Source organism: Monodon monoceros, unplaced genomic scaffold (genome assembly GCF_005190385.1).
Source record: "Monodon monoceros isolate NGI ecotype Baffin Bay Population unplaced genomic scaffold, NGI_Narwhal_1 Super_Scaffold_18, whole genome shotgun sequence".
Taxonomy (NCBI): Eukaryota; Metazoa; Chordata; class Mammalia; order Artiodactyla; family Monodontidae; genus Monodon; species Monodon monoceros.
This window is the reverse complement of record NW_021703774.1, coordinates 22,676,948-22,695,225: the sequence shown is the minus strand read 5'-3', so window position 1 is coordinate 22,695,225 and position 18,278 is coordinate 22,676,948. Positions and strand designations below refer to the sequence as shown.

The window sequence follows — 18,278 nt, the reverse complement described above, 5'->3', positions numbered from 1 at the left end:
TTATAAACACCATAATCTCAGCATATTAAATATGAAGGGACTCCTTCGGATTCCCAGAGCCTTAAAGTTAGGCTATGCAAATGTGTGCGAGTGTGTTTCCATGGTGCGGAATGAAAGTTACGGCAGGGTTTTTCGAAGCAGCATTTCTATAAGCGTCACTCCTGCCACTGCCTTTCACAAGGGCCCACTTGCTGTGAAATATTTTGAAAACAGAGCTGAAGTGAAGCTAACGCAGAGCGCAAACAGGCGGAAGTACGAATAAACTAAGCGTGGCAGGCAGAAACCGAGAGGTTGGCAGTTTCCGCAAAGGAAGAGAATGCTTGGTAAACCGGGAGGAAAAAACCGCCCAGGGGTGTTGTTTAGAAACCTCCTGACCTCCGTTTCCCTTGCCCCTAGGGTTGGGGGAGCTCCCCAGAGCCGAGGAAGCAGCCCCCCAAAACCGCTTCCGGGACTGAAGCTTCCCTCCTCACGCCCCCAGGGAGCAGCTCCTTCTCAGGCCACGATTCCCTGCGGCCCAAAAATAACTACACAGACGTGAGGAAAAGGGCCAAAGCCTGCGGCACAGGGAGGTGCTTAGTTACCGACTTATCGCTTACAGCCAGAACGCTCGAAACCTAACCCAGCGCTAGCCTTTTATAGAGAGTCCCTGGAGCCCCGCCCTAGCAACTTCTCCTAGCAACGCCTCGCCCGGGTGCTCCGCGGTCTTATCTGCCTCTGCCAGGCTCTTCCTGTTCCCCTCCCCCAGGCAGCAGGCTCCGCCGCCCCAAGTCACGTGACTATCCCCAGGGGAGGAACGGGACGAGCGGAAGATGTGAGGGGCGGGGCGCTGGAGGGCGAGCTCAACGTCATCAAGATACGCCGAGCTGGTTGTGGCGCTTAGCGCTTCTGGGAGTCTTGAGATTCGGCGACTGGGTGAAATGGCGGAGCCTGCGGCCGTGGTGTGGCTTCGGGGCCCCAGCTTCGGGTGCAAGGCGGTGTGGTGTACCTCGGCCACGCGCTCCGTACGCGATTTTATCCACCGACACTGCCAAGATCAGGTCAGGTTTGTGGTTCCTGGAAGGAATGGGAAAGCAGGACAGGGGCAGGATTAGGTGCGGTGAGGGTCTGTCGGGGGCACGTCTATTCTTTGGGGTTCTCAGTTTTTGAGGCTGAGGGTTAGGGTTTTAAGGTGCTTCAGACTGATGCTGAGGCCTGCCTTTGCTTTTGTTTTGTGGTGGTTTTGTCTCACAGAAGGGAGAAAAACCCCTCCGCTCACGGGCGTTTCGTCCGGCCCTCAGTCTGGACTAACAGAATACACTTTGGTATTCTCTTCATTCGTAAATGAGGCAGTTGAACCAGATGATTTTTAAGGCTCATTTCCTTACTTTCGCTCTGTGCTTATGTGACGTGCATTTTTTGTCCACTGATAACACAGCCCTCTTAGCTCCAACCTAGAGAAGTATGTCATTCATATCCAAACCCAGGCCAAAGGATGGTTGGGAAGGAAATGGATTTATCTGGTCACTGGTCGGGGCCAAGCACTCACATAGGTCATGTCGAGGGCATGATTCTTAGGGCCTGTCATGTAGATGTTTTCACTAATCATTATGATGCTCTGATTTGCCCAGGCATATTTTTGAAAACCTGTCATTGACTTCTAAAGTTACATGTGTGGTTTACTTAATTATCAAGTAAGCAAGCTTTTACCATCTATAAGATATTAAACCTATTCAGTTATTTAAAGAATATTCTGGTCTCAATGAATCTAATTTTAATTTTGACATTTCATCTCCTATTAACACGTTAACACTGCAGTCTAAACCAAATCTTTACTTGGATTGGTTCCATGAAGAAGCAATGTCTGTTTGCAAATAATGTGGTTTTTCAGTTTCCCCATTTTTCTTCCTAGACTTCAGTCCAGTTTAAAAACTGTCAGAAATGTTTTTACCATCTGAATGGGGAAATATTTTCCAAAATAGTTGGATTTTAATATCTCTGAAAATAACTTTTATCTGATGACCAGTTTTCAAACTTACTGACAGTTGATCCAAAGTGAGACCAGAAAAAAATAAGATCTTAATTATGAGGGGTCTTGGAAAAAATAATTTAAAATAAGCAAGAAATATAAACAAATGGATTCATTCATATACTTAAGACACATGGCCATAACAAGTATGAACAAAACTTATAAAAGGGCATTTGATGAGATACTGGAATGAATAAAAATAGCTCAAGTTCATGCTTATGCCTTTTAAAACAGAACTATTCTGACACATGATAAAGTTAGTGTTAGCTCTCCCTGAGAAAGTAAAAGTCAGCCTGGCTCTTCATCAGACTGGGATAATACACAGATAAAGCTAGCTGCAAAGTTAATAGGAAACAGTGTTTCTCCCAAGGACATGGTACAGTGATGAAATGTCATAATGACTTCCTTGAAAGTCTGCTGCTTTTTTAGTCTTTGTGAAACCTTACCTCAAAAATCATAGACTATAAGAATAAACTGCTGTTGGAAGTTATATCAGTAAGAAGCATCCCACTCTTACCTTGAGAATCTAAGTCACTTTGACGTAGAGAAGCACTCTTGATTTCCCAGGTGCAGAGCTTCAGATTAGGGGTTTCCGGACACAACATTCCACATTTATCTTAACTTTGTAGTTTCCGAGGAAAGAGGAGCCTGGATCTCCTTCACAGTCTAGACCTGATGTTGACCCTTATACACACAGCCCTGCTTTATTGTGAGCCTCTCAAAACATTGTTTCATTTAAATTTTACCTAAATTCCATCCACCCCAAATCCTATAGTAACTATATCTTTTTATTTGTTGGTGAGACACCTCATGATTCCTCTTGTATGCAGTCCCTCTCTTGTTGTAGTGAGTCAAGAAATTTGAGTTGTTGAACTATATGTTGTCTCTGGTGGCCTTCGGCTGATTGGCCTAAGACACACGTAATACTTTCTGCTTGAAATGCTCTGTAATGGTTAAAAACAGTTAAATTGATTGTAAATTTTCTTTGTTATTTTTTTCTACTAGTGATTATTAACTGACAAGAATCTTAACAAGTAGAAAATGCCATTTTGTTAATCAGTTGTCTCGTTAAATAAGCAGTTTTGTTTGGAAATGAAGTATGATGCATGATGTATAATCTTTCAGTCTTCATGTTAAAGTCTTTTAAAGTTATTTCGGATTTTAGAAATACCATACCCATTGGATATATAAGATATTAAAAGAAACTAAAGTAGCTCTTAATTTATAAACATTAAACATATAGGAGGTATATTATATGTCTCATTTAATTTTTAGAACTCTTTAAAGTGGACAGTATTTTATAGGCAAGAATAGTCCTTCATGTTAATCACATCATTGCATATAGCCTGAGCTCCCTTGCTCCTCTCTCCTGGTATCATATTTGCCTGGGAAAACTCCAGTCAGTTTAAATCCAACTCTCCACCTGTTTTACCTGGCATCTGGGCAGTGACTGTGGTAGGGGAACTAATCACGCAAACAAGTCTCACTACAAATTCATAAACACCAAACTTAGTGGTGCTTGGCATTTCTACTGTATTTCTCTAACCCAGAGCATGCTTCCACTGGGTTGTAGGACTGCTGAGAATATTGATCTAAGTAGTCCTTGGGCAGCTGGACAGAACCCAGGATCTCAACACATCTTTAATAGCTTGGCTCATTTTCCCTAGAGTGTCATCCAAATATTTGTGTATACCATGGTGTGAAAAGGGTTGAGAGGCACTGCTCAGTTCATCACTCTTTCACTCTCCTAGATTACTTTTTCACATCTCTCTTTAAATCTCCAAGACTTCTTCCATCCCAAGGACCATACTTTGTACTCAAGCAGTAAGGAGAGAATTTCTGCATCGTCACACCAGTGCCTCTGGTAGGTACCTGCTGTATATTCAGCCTTCTTGTCTGTTACTGTGGAGGCACTGTCATTATTTTACAAATAATTTGCAATTATCTTCTACTTTGTACAGTAACCCCTCCCCCTCACCTACTGAAAGACTTATTTGGGCATTAGTTCTTTCTCCCCTGTATTTTCCAGTGTTTTCCCTTTTTACAGCATCATTCCTACCAGTGCGCAAACGTGAGCCCACATCCATTCTAGCTATCACCTTATTTTCTCTGATTTTCTTTATAAAAAAATATTCTTGAACATAAAACTTTTCTCCTTTAGAACCCACTCTAGCTCAGCTTTTTTGTTCCCATCACTCCAACAGAACAGCTCTTTGTCATACTGGTCAGTATCTTCTATGTTGCCATATCCAGTGATCAGTTTGCAATTTTCATCTTGCTTTGTCTGTCAGTGCCAGTTTGCACAATTGACCATTCCCCGCCGGAGTACACTTTTCTCACTTGTCCAGATATCACTCTCAGTTCTCGTCCACCTCACTGGCCTCTCCTTTCCAGTCTTTTACAGTTTCCTCCTCATCACCCTGAACTCTAATCTTGGAGGGGCCCCTCCCGCATCCCAGTGATTTCATCCATACTCATGGCTTTAACTACCATCAGTATGCCGACAACTTTCAAATGTAAATCCCCAGTGCAGACCTCTTCCCCACACTCCAGACTTGTATAGCCACCAGTCTACTTGGCATCTCCATCTGGCTGTGCAATAAACATCTCAAAGTAAAATATCTGAGATGAGACTAATTTTCTCCCTCAAACTTCCTTTTCCCTCTTAATGAATGACAACTCCATTTTCCCATTTATCAAACTGGATTTTTGCAATCATCTCTAATTCCTCTATTGATCTCACTCCCTTCACCCAGAGCATTAGCAAATCCTGTTGCCTTTACCTTCAGAGTATCCTCAGAATCTCACATTTCTCATCATCTCTGCCACTACTGCCCTGGTACAAATAGCCTTCATTTCTTACCTGGATTATCACAATAGCTTCTCAATGATCTCTCTGCTTCTATAGTCTTACTTTCAGTTTAACAGCTAGAGTGATACTTTAAGAGCATGACTCAGATCGCACTTTGTTCAAAACTCTACAATAGTTTTATTCAGAGTAACATCCAGAGTCCTTACAGTGGTTTTGAAGGCCTTATCACTCCCCTTTTGTGTACTTCATTCTAGCCTCATTGGCTGTGTTGTCATTCCTTGAATAAGTTCATTCCTGTTGCATTTGCTCTTGTCTCTGTCTGGAATACTGTTCCCCCAGGTAGTCACATGGCTCATTCTCTCACTTTCTTTAATTCTCCGCTCAAATGTCACTTGATCAGAGAGGCTTTCCTTGACTATATATATTAAATAGATTACCACCACACCCATCCACATACACATATCTTATCCCCTTTACCCTGCATATCACCACTTGGCATGATATATAATTTGTTCATTATTTGTCTTCCCCCACTAGAATGTTAGCTTCATGAGACAGGATCTGTATTCACTGTAGTATTCATGGTAGTATTCCAACACTTGAAAAGTACCTGGCAAATAGTAGGTACTTAATATTTGCTGAATGAATGAATGGGTCCCATTGAAATAGCTGTATGATGTGGTTCAGAATGAATTTTCATAGTTTCCACTTCAGGAAGATGATGGCAATGCATTTTTCCTTTCTATTCCTATTTAGATCTCTCTTTTCTTCATGTTGCAGAGTTAATTGTCAGCCTCCTAAGTTCCATATAACTTTGGTGGATACTCCTCTCTTGTCTCATTTTATGGCATTAGAAACTTGTTTAGAAAGACTTACAGTTTTTATATTTTCTTTTCATCATTTGATCTGAGAATTTTTTTGAAATACATAGAGTGGGTTTGGGGGAGTGTACTTGGGCTTCTGCAGTGATTGGCTGGAACTCAGGGGGATGCTGGCAGAAGAGATGAGGCACCAACTGCCAGCTGGTCCTAAAGCTGTTAAAGCTTATATAGGTAGTATATTAAAAATCAGGGCTTCCCTGGTGGCGCAGTGGTTGAGAGCCCGCCTGCCGATGCAGGGGACACGGGTTCGTGCCCCAGTCCAGGAAGATCCCACGTGCCGCGGAGCGGCTGGGCCCGTGAGCCATGGCTGCTGAGCCTGCGCGTCCGGAGCCTGTGCTCCGCAACGAGAGAGGCCACAACAGTGAAAGGCCCGCGTACCACAAAAAAAAAAAAAAAATCATACTTTTTCTCCTCCTCTCCTCTCTTCTTATCCCTATCTACACTTTTCAAGATGTCACTTTTAAACTTGGGGCCACTCAGTGTTCAACCTGATACTACCTGTTTTAAAAAGTCAGAGGAAGTGGGACCTTCAGAGTTACTAGATCTGAGCACTGAATATTCTACCTTGACCCCTATTTCCTATTAGAGAAGGAGAAAGAGCAGGTTTTTTGTTTCTGTTGTTTTTTTTTTTTAACATTTATTTATTTGTTTGGCTGTGCCTGTCTTAGTTGCGGCACGTGGGATCTTCATTGCTGCATGCGGGCTCTTGCAGCATTCGGGATCTTTTTTTAAGTTGCATCGTGCAGTATCTTTAGTTGTGGTATGCAAACTCTTAGTTGTGGCGTGTGGGATCTAGTTCCCTAACCAGAGATCGAACTTGGGCCCCCTGCACTGGGAGTGTGGAGTCTTAGCTACTGGGCCACCAGGGAAGTCCTGAGAGCAGTTTTAATTTTCACCCAAAAGGCAGAAAGTTCTTCTATATATCATGATTAAGTATTAGGAAGAAATTGTACCTAGAATACATCATACAAAATGAGTTTTTTCTTTTAGTATTTTCCATTTTTGCAATTCAACAAATATTAATTGAACACATACTGTCTCCTTATAACTGGAGTAATAAAAAGATAAGCTAGGTCCCTTTATGCAAGAAACTTGTATTGTCTCATAAACAGCATTGAAAGAACCCCCAAACTTGTCTCTAGGATATTCCAGTGGAATGCTACTTTGTGAAATGCAATGGATTACTCGTTAACACCAGTGACACAGTGCAGCATGGAGCTGTTTATAGTTTGGAACCCAGACTTCGTGGTGGAAAAGGAGGTAGGACATGAATGTTGATGGCTTAGTTGTAACACATCTGTGTTCTGTAGCCATATGTATTAAATTAACAAACTCCTTGGTGTCTGTAACGTACCAGCCTCGATTTGCCTTGTGAAATCCTTTGTTTGCTTATCTGATTTTGCATATTTTCTCTTTTATTCTTTTTGAGGTAGATACCGTATGATAAAATTCTCACTTTCTCCAGCTGGATCACTCTTAGGCACCCTAGGCTCTCAAACTCTAGGGAGGATTAGATGAAGAGGGGTGATTGTTATTCTGTCCAGTTTGCAGACGAGTGTCAAAACAATCAAATCTCCTTGTGCTTTTCGATTTTTGCCTAGTTATTGTAGTTCCAAGGGAGGTCTAAAGTCACTTTATGAAATACAACCATTTACAGATTGAGGTAGATTAAGGTCCTGGTTGTAGTAACTCATCTTAGAAGAGAAAAAAGAAACTAAAAGAGCAAAAACTGAATATGAACAGTTCTTGGTATTTCTCCTGATGCACTAACATGTAATCCTTAGGCTTTCTCAAAATCTGTGGTGATTCGGTTTTGTTTTCAAAGAGCTAACATTTCAGATTATAATCATCCTGCTGTTCGAAATTGTGTCAATAAGAATGAAGCTTGTCGTATCAGCCAGTGACAGCTTAAAATTGCCTCCTTGCAAAATCTCACCATATAATTTTTAAAATTCTTAATCGTGGAATCTTGGGATTTCTGGCACTAGGTAAAGCCCTCTAAAATAGCCCAGTGGTGTGGGTATTGATACAATATTGCAGGAGTATAAGAGGAAGTGTAAAAAGCATGAGATTGAACCAAGTTTATCAGTACTCTTATCTTTGCCACCTGGGTTAGAATCTTGATGTACATTTCCTTTAAAACTGAAAAGAAAGTAGAGATCACCTGTAGTCTTGTGATATAATACTGTTTTCACAAATTTGGCTTTTGTCCATCCTTGAACACTTTTTTAATCTGCTTTCTCCAAACATATTTGCTCAGGTTTTGGCTCTATGCTCCGAGCACTTGGTGCTCAGATTGAGAAGACAACCAATCGAGAAGCTTGCCGGGATCTCAGTGGAAGGAGACTGCGAGATGTCAATCACGAAAAAGCGTAAGATGCCCACCTGTTTTTATTTTTTTTTAAGAAACATACTTTTCTAGCATTAGTGATTGTACGCATGCCATGCATATCAGAAATGTAAACTTGAAATACTTATGCTCTAATTTGTTGTTATCAGATTTAACTTTTTCTGTAATTTAATAATTATCTTTGGGTTTTAGTCAAGTCCATAACAGTATGCTAAGTAGTAAGCATGGCACACCTTTCTGAGGGAATATCACAGTATGAACAAGGGTGCATTAATTTGTCTGGGTGGGGTGTTTTATGTATAAAAACATATGTGTATAATATGGCCATTCAGTTACATCTCTTCTCTCCCATCCCCAGAATGGCTGAATGGGTAAAACAACAAGCTGAGCGAGAAGCTGAAAAGGAGCAAAAGCGCCTGGAACGACTGCAGCGGAAGCTTGCAGAACCCAGGCACTTCTTCACCAGCCCCGACTACCAGCAGCAGTGCCATGAGATGGCCGAGCGTCTGGAGGATTCCGTCCTCCGAGGTGAGAATGAGGATTCCTTAGTGCCATCAGCAGGCGTCCCTGAAGCCAGCTGTTCCACACAGAGGGCAGTTCTTAAGCCTTTTTGGGTTACAGACTTCTGAGAAACTGATGAAGCTGTGGAATTTCTCCCCTCAGTAATGAATACAGTATATCTTATACAACCCAGGGAAAAAACCCATACACTCTCACAACATTTGACATACTTGACCCCTGAACTCTGTGGGCTCATGGGCCCCAGGTAAGAATACTTTTTGTGCTTCATGGGAATAAGCTAAGTCTTCAGGAGGTGCCTAGACCCCAACATTTTGCTTCCAGTTTTAGGTCCCTTTTTTAAAACACGGTTTTTAATGAGAATGATTTTCATTAACTTTTATGTTTTTAGCATCCAAAGCATTATGCTAGGGCTATTGTGCATTCAATTGAATAAGAAGGAGTCTTTTCCATCAAAAGGGTTATGGCATAACAGGGGAAAGACAGTTGTATGCAAATAACAAGCACAAGGGGATGAATCGTTAGGTTTGAGGAGAGATAGGTATGAATCTGTCAGCCTCAAAATTACAAATTGGACATGGTGCTTTAAAAATCCGGTTCAAGAGCCAGAATGCTTACCTTAAATCTGTATAAATTTGAGATTAGTCTCCTTTTAACTGGATTAAATTTTGGTATGTTAAGAAATTTAAATCTAGAGCTTTAGATTGCAGCTGTTTTTGCAATTCAGGTTATTTATAAATTCTTTAATTGAACTTAGTTCTGATAGTAGAAACTGAGTTGTTAAAATGTCTGGTTAGGTATGCAGGCTGCCTCCAGCAAGACGGTATCGGCAGAAGTCGGTGAGAGTCGGAAACGGCCTAACAAATCAAAAACAGACAGAGCAGCCAGTGCAGAGAAAAGGAAATGCTTTTGGTAAGTGTGTTCATTTTCATTTCAAATAGATCTTTGAGAACTGAAGAAAAAAAAATTTTTTTTTCCTTCTATTTATCCCTCTGGAATATCTTGTTCTGAAACTTACCTACTATATTTTTTTCTTATCTACCTGGAATAAACATACTTTTAAGTAAAGTCTGACGGAAGCTCAGAAATTTTCCAGAGTGCTTCAGTTCAGGTTTCGGTGATTCTCACATTGTATACATTAGTAATGGTTTCTGCCATAAGTGCCATTCATAGAATCTAAAGGATAATTCTTTTCCTTACAGTGGAAAGTCACATAAAAATAGCTTTATACTTGAATTACTGTTAGGTGTTGAAAGAGTTAACTTTCAGAAATTCCAGGTGGAAGCCATGGCTTTACTTTCCAGGTGGTTCTGTTTTCTCTGTGGTTTTTCGTCGTCATCACTGAGGTCTTTGGTCACTTTGCCAGACCTCTCTTCACCACTTTTGTACCTGCAGGTGAAAAGCACAACAGTACTTTTTCTTATCCATTCTTCTTACAGTTCTCCCACCCTTCCCAGTTGGTCCTCTGGTTACCAGCTCAGTTCCCTTGGGCCGAGTTCTAGAATATGATAAGTGCAAATGGATCTTGGTTTCCTTGTTGGCCTCCCCTTTGGGGATAGAAAGATAATTATTAACTAAACACCATGTAACTCTGTGAGTCCAGCATAGAATTTTTTGTGTTCTTTCTGAAATGTGAATTAAATGTTCCTGAGAGAAAAGATAGTAGTATTTCCTGTGGGTTTCTTTTTTTTAAGCCAGGTTTATTGTGGTATAATTTATATATGGTAAAATTCACCCTTTTTTTTTTTTTTTTTGCGGTACGCGGGCCTCTCACTGTTGTGGCCTCTCCCGTTGCGGAGCACAGGCTCCGGACGCGCAGGCTCAGTGGCTGTGGCTCACGGGCCCAGCCGCTCCGCGGCATGTGGGATCTTCCCGGACCAGGGCACAAACCCGTGTCCCCTGCATCGGCAGGCGGACTCTCAACCACTACGCCACCAGGGAAGCCCAAAATTCACCCTTTTTGAACAGTTCTAGAAGTTTTGAAAATTTTATAATATACAGTCATGTAACCATCACCAAAATCAAGCTATGGAATATTTTTATCACCCTAAGACGTTCCCACGTGTCCCTTTGCAGTTAATTTTCTTCCCCCACCTCCATTCCTGGCAACCGCTGATCACTGGTGTGATGTTTGTTCATATGGTTTTGTCTTTTCCAGAATGTCATTATGTCTGCTGCTTTCACTTACAATAATGCTTTCAAGATCCACAGATGGTATTATATTGTATCAGTAGTTCATTCCTTTCTATTGCCAAGTATTGTTGCCTGGTATGTCTGTACCACAATTTGTTTATCAACCATTCTCTAGCTGTTAGAGGTTTGGGTAGTTTCCAGTCTTGGGCAATTATGAATAAAACAGGATTTTCTTTCTTTTTTTTTGGCCGTGCCATGTGGCATGCGGGATCTTAGTTCCTTGACCAAGGATTGAACCTGTGCCCCCTGCAGTGGAAACTCGGAGTCCTAACCACTGGACTGCCAGGGAGTTCCCAGGATTTTCTTTTAATTGTTTATTATTTTATCTAATTTCCAACAGTTAAAATTCATACAGTATTGGGGAAAAAAGTTTTAAGCAAAACCAGTTTGTTTTAAGAGAGTCACAGCTTTTAAAAAGAGATCCTGTTGGATCTTTGGCATGTTGCTTCCAGTCTCACTGAAGTTTTTTTTCCTTTTATACCTCTGGAGTATCTTGTTCTGAAACTCACCTACTCTCCATCTCAAGCTAGCCGATACCTTTATTCAGAGCCTGTTTCCTGGACAAACTGCAACTCTTTTTTTTTTTTTTAAGTAGAAGCTGTAAATGGTGTTAAACCTTTTTGTTGCTTCTAATAGGTTGGGCATGGAAGGACTAGAGACTGCAGAAGGGTCTGGCTCTGAGAGCTCCGATGATGGCAGTGCAGAAGCACCTAGTACTTCAGGAATGAGCTTTCACGTTCCCCAAAATGGCAGTGATGTTGTTGAGATGGCAGCCGAATTTCCTAGTAGCTCGCAGCAGGCAAGAGTTTTGAGTGCAGACTCTAGATCACGAGAAAAACTACAGACCCCTGTGACGGACTCTGGGAATGGTATTTCAGAAGACTTGTATGCTGAGCTGGGAGAGGCATCTACCCAGGAGTACATGGAAAGGAAGATGGCTTTAGAAACAGAGAAAACCCAGGAGAAAAATGAGGCAGAGAGTAAAGAACCCTTAGAAAAGGAAGCAGCTGGAGTTGGACTGAATAAGGAGCAGGAGACCAAAGAAATGACTGATGGGGAAAGAGGTGCCAAGGGAGCCCCTGGAGGAGACAGGGAAAACATACCTGTTGCCAAGCTGGAGGAAAGCCAGTCAGGAAACACAGTAAGTAAATTTGGGGGGGGTGATGTCTGAAGCCAAATCAGTTTAATCTCTGTAGTAAGTCGTTAAAATGAAAAGATGTGCTTTTTCCCATCGGCTGCTTAGTGGAAAAGCTTGTTTAATAATCAGAAGTACAGATGATGGTGAAGCTTGCCATGTCCCCCCCCCAAATCCTTAGTTTTTTGTTTTTTGTTTTTTTTGTGGTACGTGGACCTCTCACCGTTGTGGCCTCTCCCGTTGCGGAGCACAGGCTCCGGACGCGCAGGCTCAGCGGCCATGGCTCACGGGCCCAGCCGCTCCGCGGCATGTGGGATCTTCCCGGACCGGGGCACGAACCCATGTCCCCTGCATTGGCAGGTGGACTCTCAACCACTGCACCACCAGGGAAGCCCAGTTTTTGTAGAATTGGTATTATTTTGCCACTAGGTGGTGTCCTTGGTTCCATATTTCATCAATTCTAAGATGCACGTTTTTCACGTTTTAATACCTCTGAATTTGAATATATATCACGTTATAGTTTAATTGGTATTATTATTCTTTCTTAATAACACATGCACTAATAAGGCATATTATGATAGATGGCATTTTTAGCTTTGATAAAATGTGCTTATTTTCCTATCACTAAATTTCTAGTTACTTAGTTTTTCTTTCTCATGTGAGTTACTGTTTGAACACAGTTGTCAGTTGGATGTGAAGATCTTTCCTGTAGAAGAGGAGCAGCTCCTTTTTAATTTATCATTAAATCTTAAGCCCCACACTCAACCTTTTTAAAATTTATTTTCATTGTGCATGCTTTTCCTTAAATAGTTATTTGCCGCCTTTAGTGGACTTACTTCCAGCAAAAATCTTTAACGTTTACTCTTCAGTCTAATGATTTGCTTTTTAGGATAGATGAAACCTGAACTACTTGGCTTCTTTGGTAAACACAAAGCTTATCATTATTTATTTAACCAGCACCTTCCCTACTGGTGCTGGTTAAATAAGCAAAAATGCACATATTGCCCTTTCTAGGGAAGATAGTGAAATTTTTTATGCTAAGGGCTTTAAATTGACCCTTACACCATCTCTGGAGTTACAAGCATGTAGCTTTTATGTTACTCATATATGCTAGGAGTTTATCCTAGTCTTGGAAAAATGAAGAAAGGAAAATAGAATAAAACCTGATTTGACTTTCAATCTTTGAGCTTTTAACTGTGGAAATTTTGTTCTTGATGTAGTTGTAGCTGTTGTATTCATAATAATCATGTACAACCATGTGTGATTCTCCAAAGACACATAAGTGGTGGTTTAGGATTTGGCCATATGTAAAGAAGCCAAGATTCACTCCAGAAATCTTAACAAAATGGACTTTTTTTTAAAAAAAATAAAGATCACCTAGAAAGATAGTTTGTCCCTAGAGCTCTTCAATATTTTTAAAAAACAACTTACTGTGAGAGAAAATTACTGACCTTTGGATATGTTTTTAAAAAAAAAACCCTAGGGCTTCCCTGGTAGCGCAGTGGTTGAGAGTCCGCCTGCCGACGCAGGGGACATGGGTTCGTGCCCCGGTACGGGAAGATACCACGTGCCGCGGAGCGGCTGGGCCCGTGAGCCATGGCCGCTGGGCCTGCGAGCCATGGCCGCTGGGCCTGCGCGTCCGGAGCCTGTGCTCCGCAACGGGAGAGGCTACAACAGTGAGAGGCCCGCGTACCACAAAAAAAAAAAAAAAAAAAACCTAGGTGGTGAATGTTTTCATTCTTTGCAGAGCACCCGTCATTAGAAGTATTTAATTAAAATTAAAAAAGTATTTAATTTTGTCTTAAAGTCTATAAAGGTACTTGGTGGATAGAACAGTTGCAAGTCTTTTGAACAGCATTTCAATTTGTCAAGTTATATAAGTGAGAACTTTGATAATCACAGTTATTTGATTAAAATAGAAAGCTTAGGATTATGGGGTTAGTAGATTCACAGGCATAGGAATCTCATTAAAATGAGGCTTTATAGGGTGCTGCTCTTTTCTCTGGTCATAGTATGGGGGTAGGTGAGGTACATTTTGCTGTTTGAATTTTTACTGGAAAAATCAAAAAAGAAAAGTAATATTAAGAATCTGTTCAAGAATTCTATAACTTGTTACTCTTCTGAATACTTGTTTCTAACTATATAGATAAAAAATTAATATTTATTAATTATATGTATTGACAATGTGTAGAGAATAGCATGATTATTAAAATTCAGTAGTAAGATATGGCATATTAAATGAAGATTTCTTGAAAAACAGAAGGTCGATGACAATTGAAGAAAGTTTTATTCAGAGGAATGGACCTATTTAAAATTTTTCTTTCTTTTTCTTCTTCTCAGGATATTGGTCCGGAAACTGTAGATTTACTGGCGTTCAGCTCTGTTGCAGAAGTGGAGTTGCTGGGTTTGGAGAAGCTCAAGTGTGAACTCACGGCCCGGGGACTGAAGTGCGGGGGCACTCTCCAGGAGCGGGCGGCGAGGCTCTTCTCTGTCAGAGGACTGGCAAGGGAGCAGATAGATCCAGCTTTATTTGCCAAGCCTTCGAAAGGGAAGAAGAAGTGAATTTCATCGGAGCTGATTTCCTGTTTCTTTACAGGCTAGCGCTTACAACCTGTATAATGTTGACTCTTGGACATTATTCTTGTTGCTATTAAAGGTGACTTTTTAATAACAAAATTCTAACTATCCTCTTTTTCATTATTAGATTTATAGAATTAATTTGTGAAACCCTCTGGGCCTGAAGTTTTTTTTGTGGGAAGGTTTCTTATAACTTATTTCTTTAATAAATATAGGGCTATTCAGAGTTTGGGTTTCATCTTCTGTTGTTTAGGTAAATTATAATTTCAAAGAATTTATCCATTTGACCCCAGTTGTCAGATTTGTGGACATAAAGTTATTCATAATAGTCTTTTCTATCCTTTTAACATCTTGTAGGAGCTGTAGTGGTAACTTCTTTTTCATTCTGGTACTGATAATTTCTGTTTTCTCCTTGATCAGTCTAGCTAGGAGTTTATTGTTTTGTTTGTTTTCAGAGCCAGCTTTTGCCTTTGTTGATTTTTAATTGTTTTTAATTTCATTGATTTTTGCTCTTTATCATTTCCTTTCTTCTACTTAGGTTGGGTTTACTTTGCTCTTTTTTCTTTATCTTCTTAAGGTAAGTCCTATGTCATTGATTTTAGACTTTTTTTCTAGTATAAATATTTAAAGCTGTAAGTTTTTCTTTAAGCACTGTTTTAGCTGCATCTCAAAAATTTTAATATGTTGTATTTTCATTTTCACTCAGTTCCAAGTATTTTCTAGCTTCCTTGTGAATTCTTTTTTTTTTTTTTTTTTGCGGTACGTGGGCCTCTCACTATTGTGGCCGTTCCTGTTGCGGAGCACAGGCTCCGGACGTGCAGGCTCAGTGGCCATGGCTCACGGGCCTAGCCGCTCTGCGGCATGTGGGATCCTCCTGGACCAGGGCACGAACCCGTGTCCCCTGCATTGGCAGGCGGACTCTCAACCACTGCGCCACCAGGCAAGCCCCCTTGTGAATTCTTTGACCCATGGATTACCTAGAAGTATGTTGTCTAATTAGCAAATGTTAAACTTTCAGTTTATTTAAACTAAAAAAAAAAGTTCACCCATTTCTCCCACCCTGTACCCCGCTGCCTCTGACAACCACCAATCAGTTCTTTGTATCTATCAGCTTGAGGGGTTTTTTTAATTAAAAAAATTTTTTTTTAATTCCACGCTTAAGAGAGGTCATACAGTATTTGTCTTTATCTGACTTATTTCACTGAGCATAGTGCCCTCAAGTTCCATTCATGTTGTTGCAAATGGCAAGATTTACTTCTTTGTTACAGCTGAATAATATTCCATTGTATATATTTACCACATCTTCATTCATCTGTCATCCATCGATGGACACTTAGGTTGTTTTCATATCTTGGCTATTATAAATAATGCTGCAGTGAATATGGGGGTGCGTATAGCTTTTCAAGTTAATGTTTTCATTTTCCTCAGATAAATACCTAGAAGTGGAATTGCTATATTGTATAGTAGTTCTAGTTTTATTTATTTATTAATTTAATTTTTTTTTTTTTGCGGTACGCGGGCCTCTCACTGTTGTGGCCTCTCCCGTTGCGGAGCACAGGCTCCGGATGCGCAGGCTTACTGGCCATGGCTCACCGGCCCAGCCGCTCCGCGGCATGTGGGATCCTCCCGGATCGGGGCAGTAACCCGCGTCCCCTGCATCGGCAGGCGGACCCTCAACCACTGCGCCACCGGGGAAGCCCAAGCCGCAGGAGGGTTCCCTTCTCTCCACGTCCCTGCCAACACTTGTTACTTCTAGTCTTTTTGATAACAGCCATTCTAATAGGTATGAGGTGATATCTCACTCCGGTTTTGATTTGTATTTCCCTGATCATTAATGATGTAGAGCAGCTTTTCATGTACCTGTTTCCCATCTGTATGTCTTCTTTGGAAAAAAGTATTCAGATCTTCTGCCCATCTTTATTATCAGATTGTTTTTTTGCTGTTGAGTTATATGAGCTCTTTATATATTTTGGATATTAGCGCCTTATCAGATACATGATTAGCAAATATTTTCTCCCATTCAGTAGACTGCCTTTTCATTTTGTTGATGGTTTCCTTTGCTATGCAGAAGCTTTTTAGTTTGATATATTTCCATTTGTTTATTTTTGCTTTTGTTGCTTATACTTTTGGTGTCAGATTGAAAAAAATCATTGCCAAGACCTATGTCAAGGAGCTTACCGCTATGTTTTCTTCTAGGAGTTTTATGGTTTCAGGTCTTAAGTTCAAGTCTTTAATCCATTTGAGTTAATTTTTATGGATGGCGTAACATAGAACAAATGTTTGTTTTTTCTCCTAAGTATTTTATTGTTACTGGTTTCTGCTTTTAATTCCACTGTGGTCAGAAAATAGCCTGTTTATGATTTCGATCCTTTCAGTTTTATTGAGACTTGTATTATGACACAGTGTATGGTCTGTCTAGATGAGTGTTCCACGTAAACTTGAAAAAGCAGCCTTAGAATCCTTGTCTGCTTGTTCTGACACTTGGATCATCTCAGGCTCAGTCTTTGTTGATTTTCTTGAAAATGGATCTCAGTTTCCTGATTGTTCACATGTCAAGTAGTTTTAGGTTGTATCTTGGATACGGTGAATGATTTTACAGAGATTCTGGATTCTGTTATATGCCTTCAAGAGTATAGCTCTTTGTTTCCTATTAGGCATTTAACTTGGCTGGACTCAAACGCTAAACTCTTTTTCTAGGTGGGCAGCACCTCATATCTCAGTTGCTGCTTAGAGTCTGCCCTGTGCCTGTGTGTTTCAGGGGGCAGAGTTAAAGTAGACAGAATTTTTGGCTTACCTTCTCTGGCTCTGCCTTGCAGGACCTCCTCCCTCACTTTCCTGCAGCTGTGATTTCCCTGAATTCTTATCAACAATACTCTGCAATTTTTCCATCAGAGTTCTAGCTGCCTGGCAAGGTATAGAATAGGGACTAAAAACTGTAAAAGTGGGAGACTTCCGCAGTGCTATTCTTTTCTTTGAAGTGTGACCTCTGCCTGCTTCTGGTCATTCTCCAGTGTATTCAGTTAGTTGTTTTTTTGTATTTTGTCCAGAGTTTATACCTATTAACAACAGGAGGTTGGTCCAAAAGAAGCTGCTCAGCCATATTAGGAGCAGAACCTCTAGTACTGCATTACAGATGTGTGTGTATCTATATCTTTATAAACTGAATTGCAAGAGTCCATATGTTTTGAGTTATGAAGGGATGATTTTACGTGGTGAAATTGTTCATACACACGTATTAATGGTTCCTAACAACTCAGTAGGGTTTCTGTAAAACTACTAGTAAAATTATAGGCACAATTTTGTGTGCAAGTGCTTTTATTCTGGAGAAAATGAAGCATTTTAGTGTAGTGATGGAGAACTTGGATTTGGAGATATTTCCAGTCCTAGCTCATACACTTCACAAGCTATGTGGCTTTGGAAAAATTATTTAACCTCTCTGGGAATCAGTCTGTTCAGCTGTAAAAGGAATAATGGTAGGGTTGTGAAGACTACATAAGGCATAAATGTAATGGGCTAAACTCTGCACAGCATTCATTAGACGTGCTTAGCTATTGATTTTGTCTGATTTTTCAAACGTTGTTCCTGTAAAGGAGAAAGCCACTGCCAAAATTCCCTTCACGGTATTACCAGGGGCTCTCTGTTTATATAGAAGTATGGTTATTACACAGAAAACAGCTGTTCAATGAAATGCCTTGGGCAAAGCTGGACAGTAAATAGTTACCTAAGGAATCAAAAAGAAGTGCATTTTTTTCTTTATTATCTTCTTTCAGGAATATTTTGGACATTACCTTGTTTCATGATGATAG

General features: G+C 40.6%; 1 protein-coding gene across 3 annotated transcripts; it reads left to right on the top strand.

Moving 5' to 3' along the window:
* Positions 1-847: 847 nt before the first annotated feature.
* On the top strand, positions 848-14,703 carry SDE2 (SDE2 telomere maintenance homolog). 3 transcript variants are annotated; one of them, XM_029226867.1, is made up of 8 exons: positions 967-1,037; positions 3,757-3,869; positions 6,841-6,958; positions 7,959-8,070; positions 8,407-8,576; positions 9,365-9,479; positions 11,397-11,901; positions 14,236-14,620. In XM_029226867.1, exons 4-8 carry the CDS (start codon positions 7,970-7,972, stop codon positions 14,455-14,457), a joined length of 1,113 nt encoding a protein of 370 aa, XP_029082700.1. In that variant the 5' UTR covers positions 967-1,037; positions 3,757-3,869; positions 6,841-6,958; positions 7,959-7,969; the 3' UTR covers positions 14,458-14,620. The 3 variants fall into 3 exon arrangements, with proteins under 3 accessions (XP_029082697.1, XP_029082700.1, XP_029082698.1); XM_029226864.1 differs by lacking the exon at positions 3,757-3,869 and having other exon boundaries at positions 848-1,037; positions 14,236-14,703; XM_029226865.1 differs by lacking the exon at positions 967-1,037 and having other exon boundaries at positions 3,341-3,869.
* The last annotated feature ends 3,575 nt before the right edge of the window (positions 14,704-18,278 follow it).

Excerpts from the sequence above, each read along its gene's own strand:
- SDE2 (XM_029226864.1), top strand. The coding sequence starts at position 918 with ATGGCGGAGCCTGCGGCCGTGGTGTGGCTTCGGGGCCCCAGCTTCGGG. Across the intron at positions 1,038-6,840 it reads ACCGACACTGCCAAGATCAG|GATATTCCAGTGGAATGCTA; the intron begins GTCAGGTTTGTG and ends ACTTGTCTCTAG. Across the intron at positions 11,902-14,235 it reads AAAGCCAGTCAGGAAACACA|GATATTGGTCCGGAAACTGT; the intron begins GTAAGTAAATTT and ends TCTTCTTCTCAG.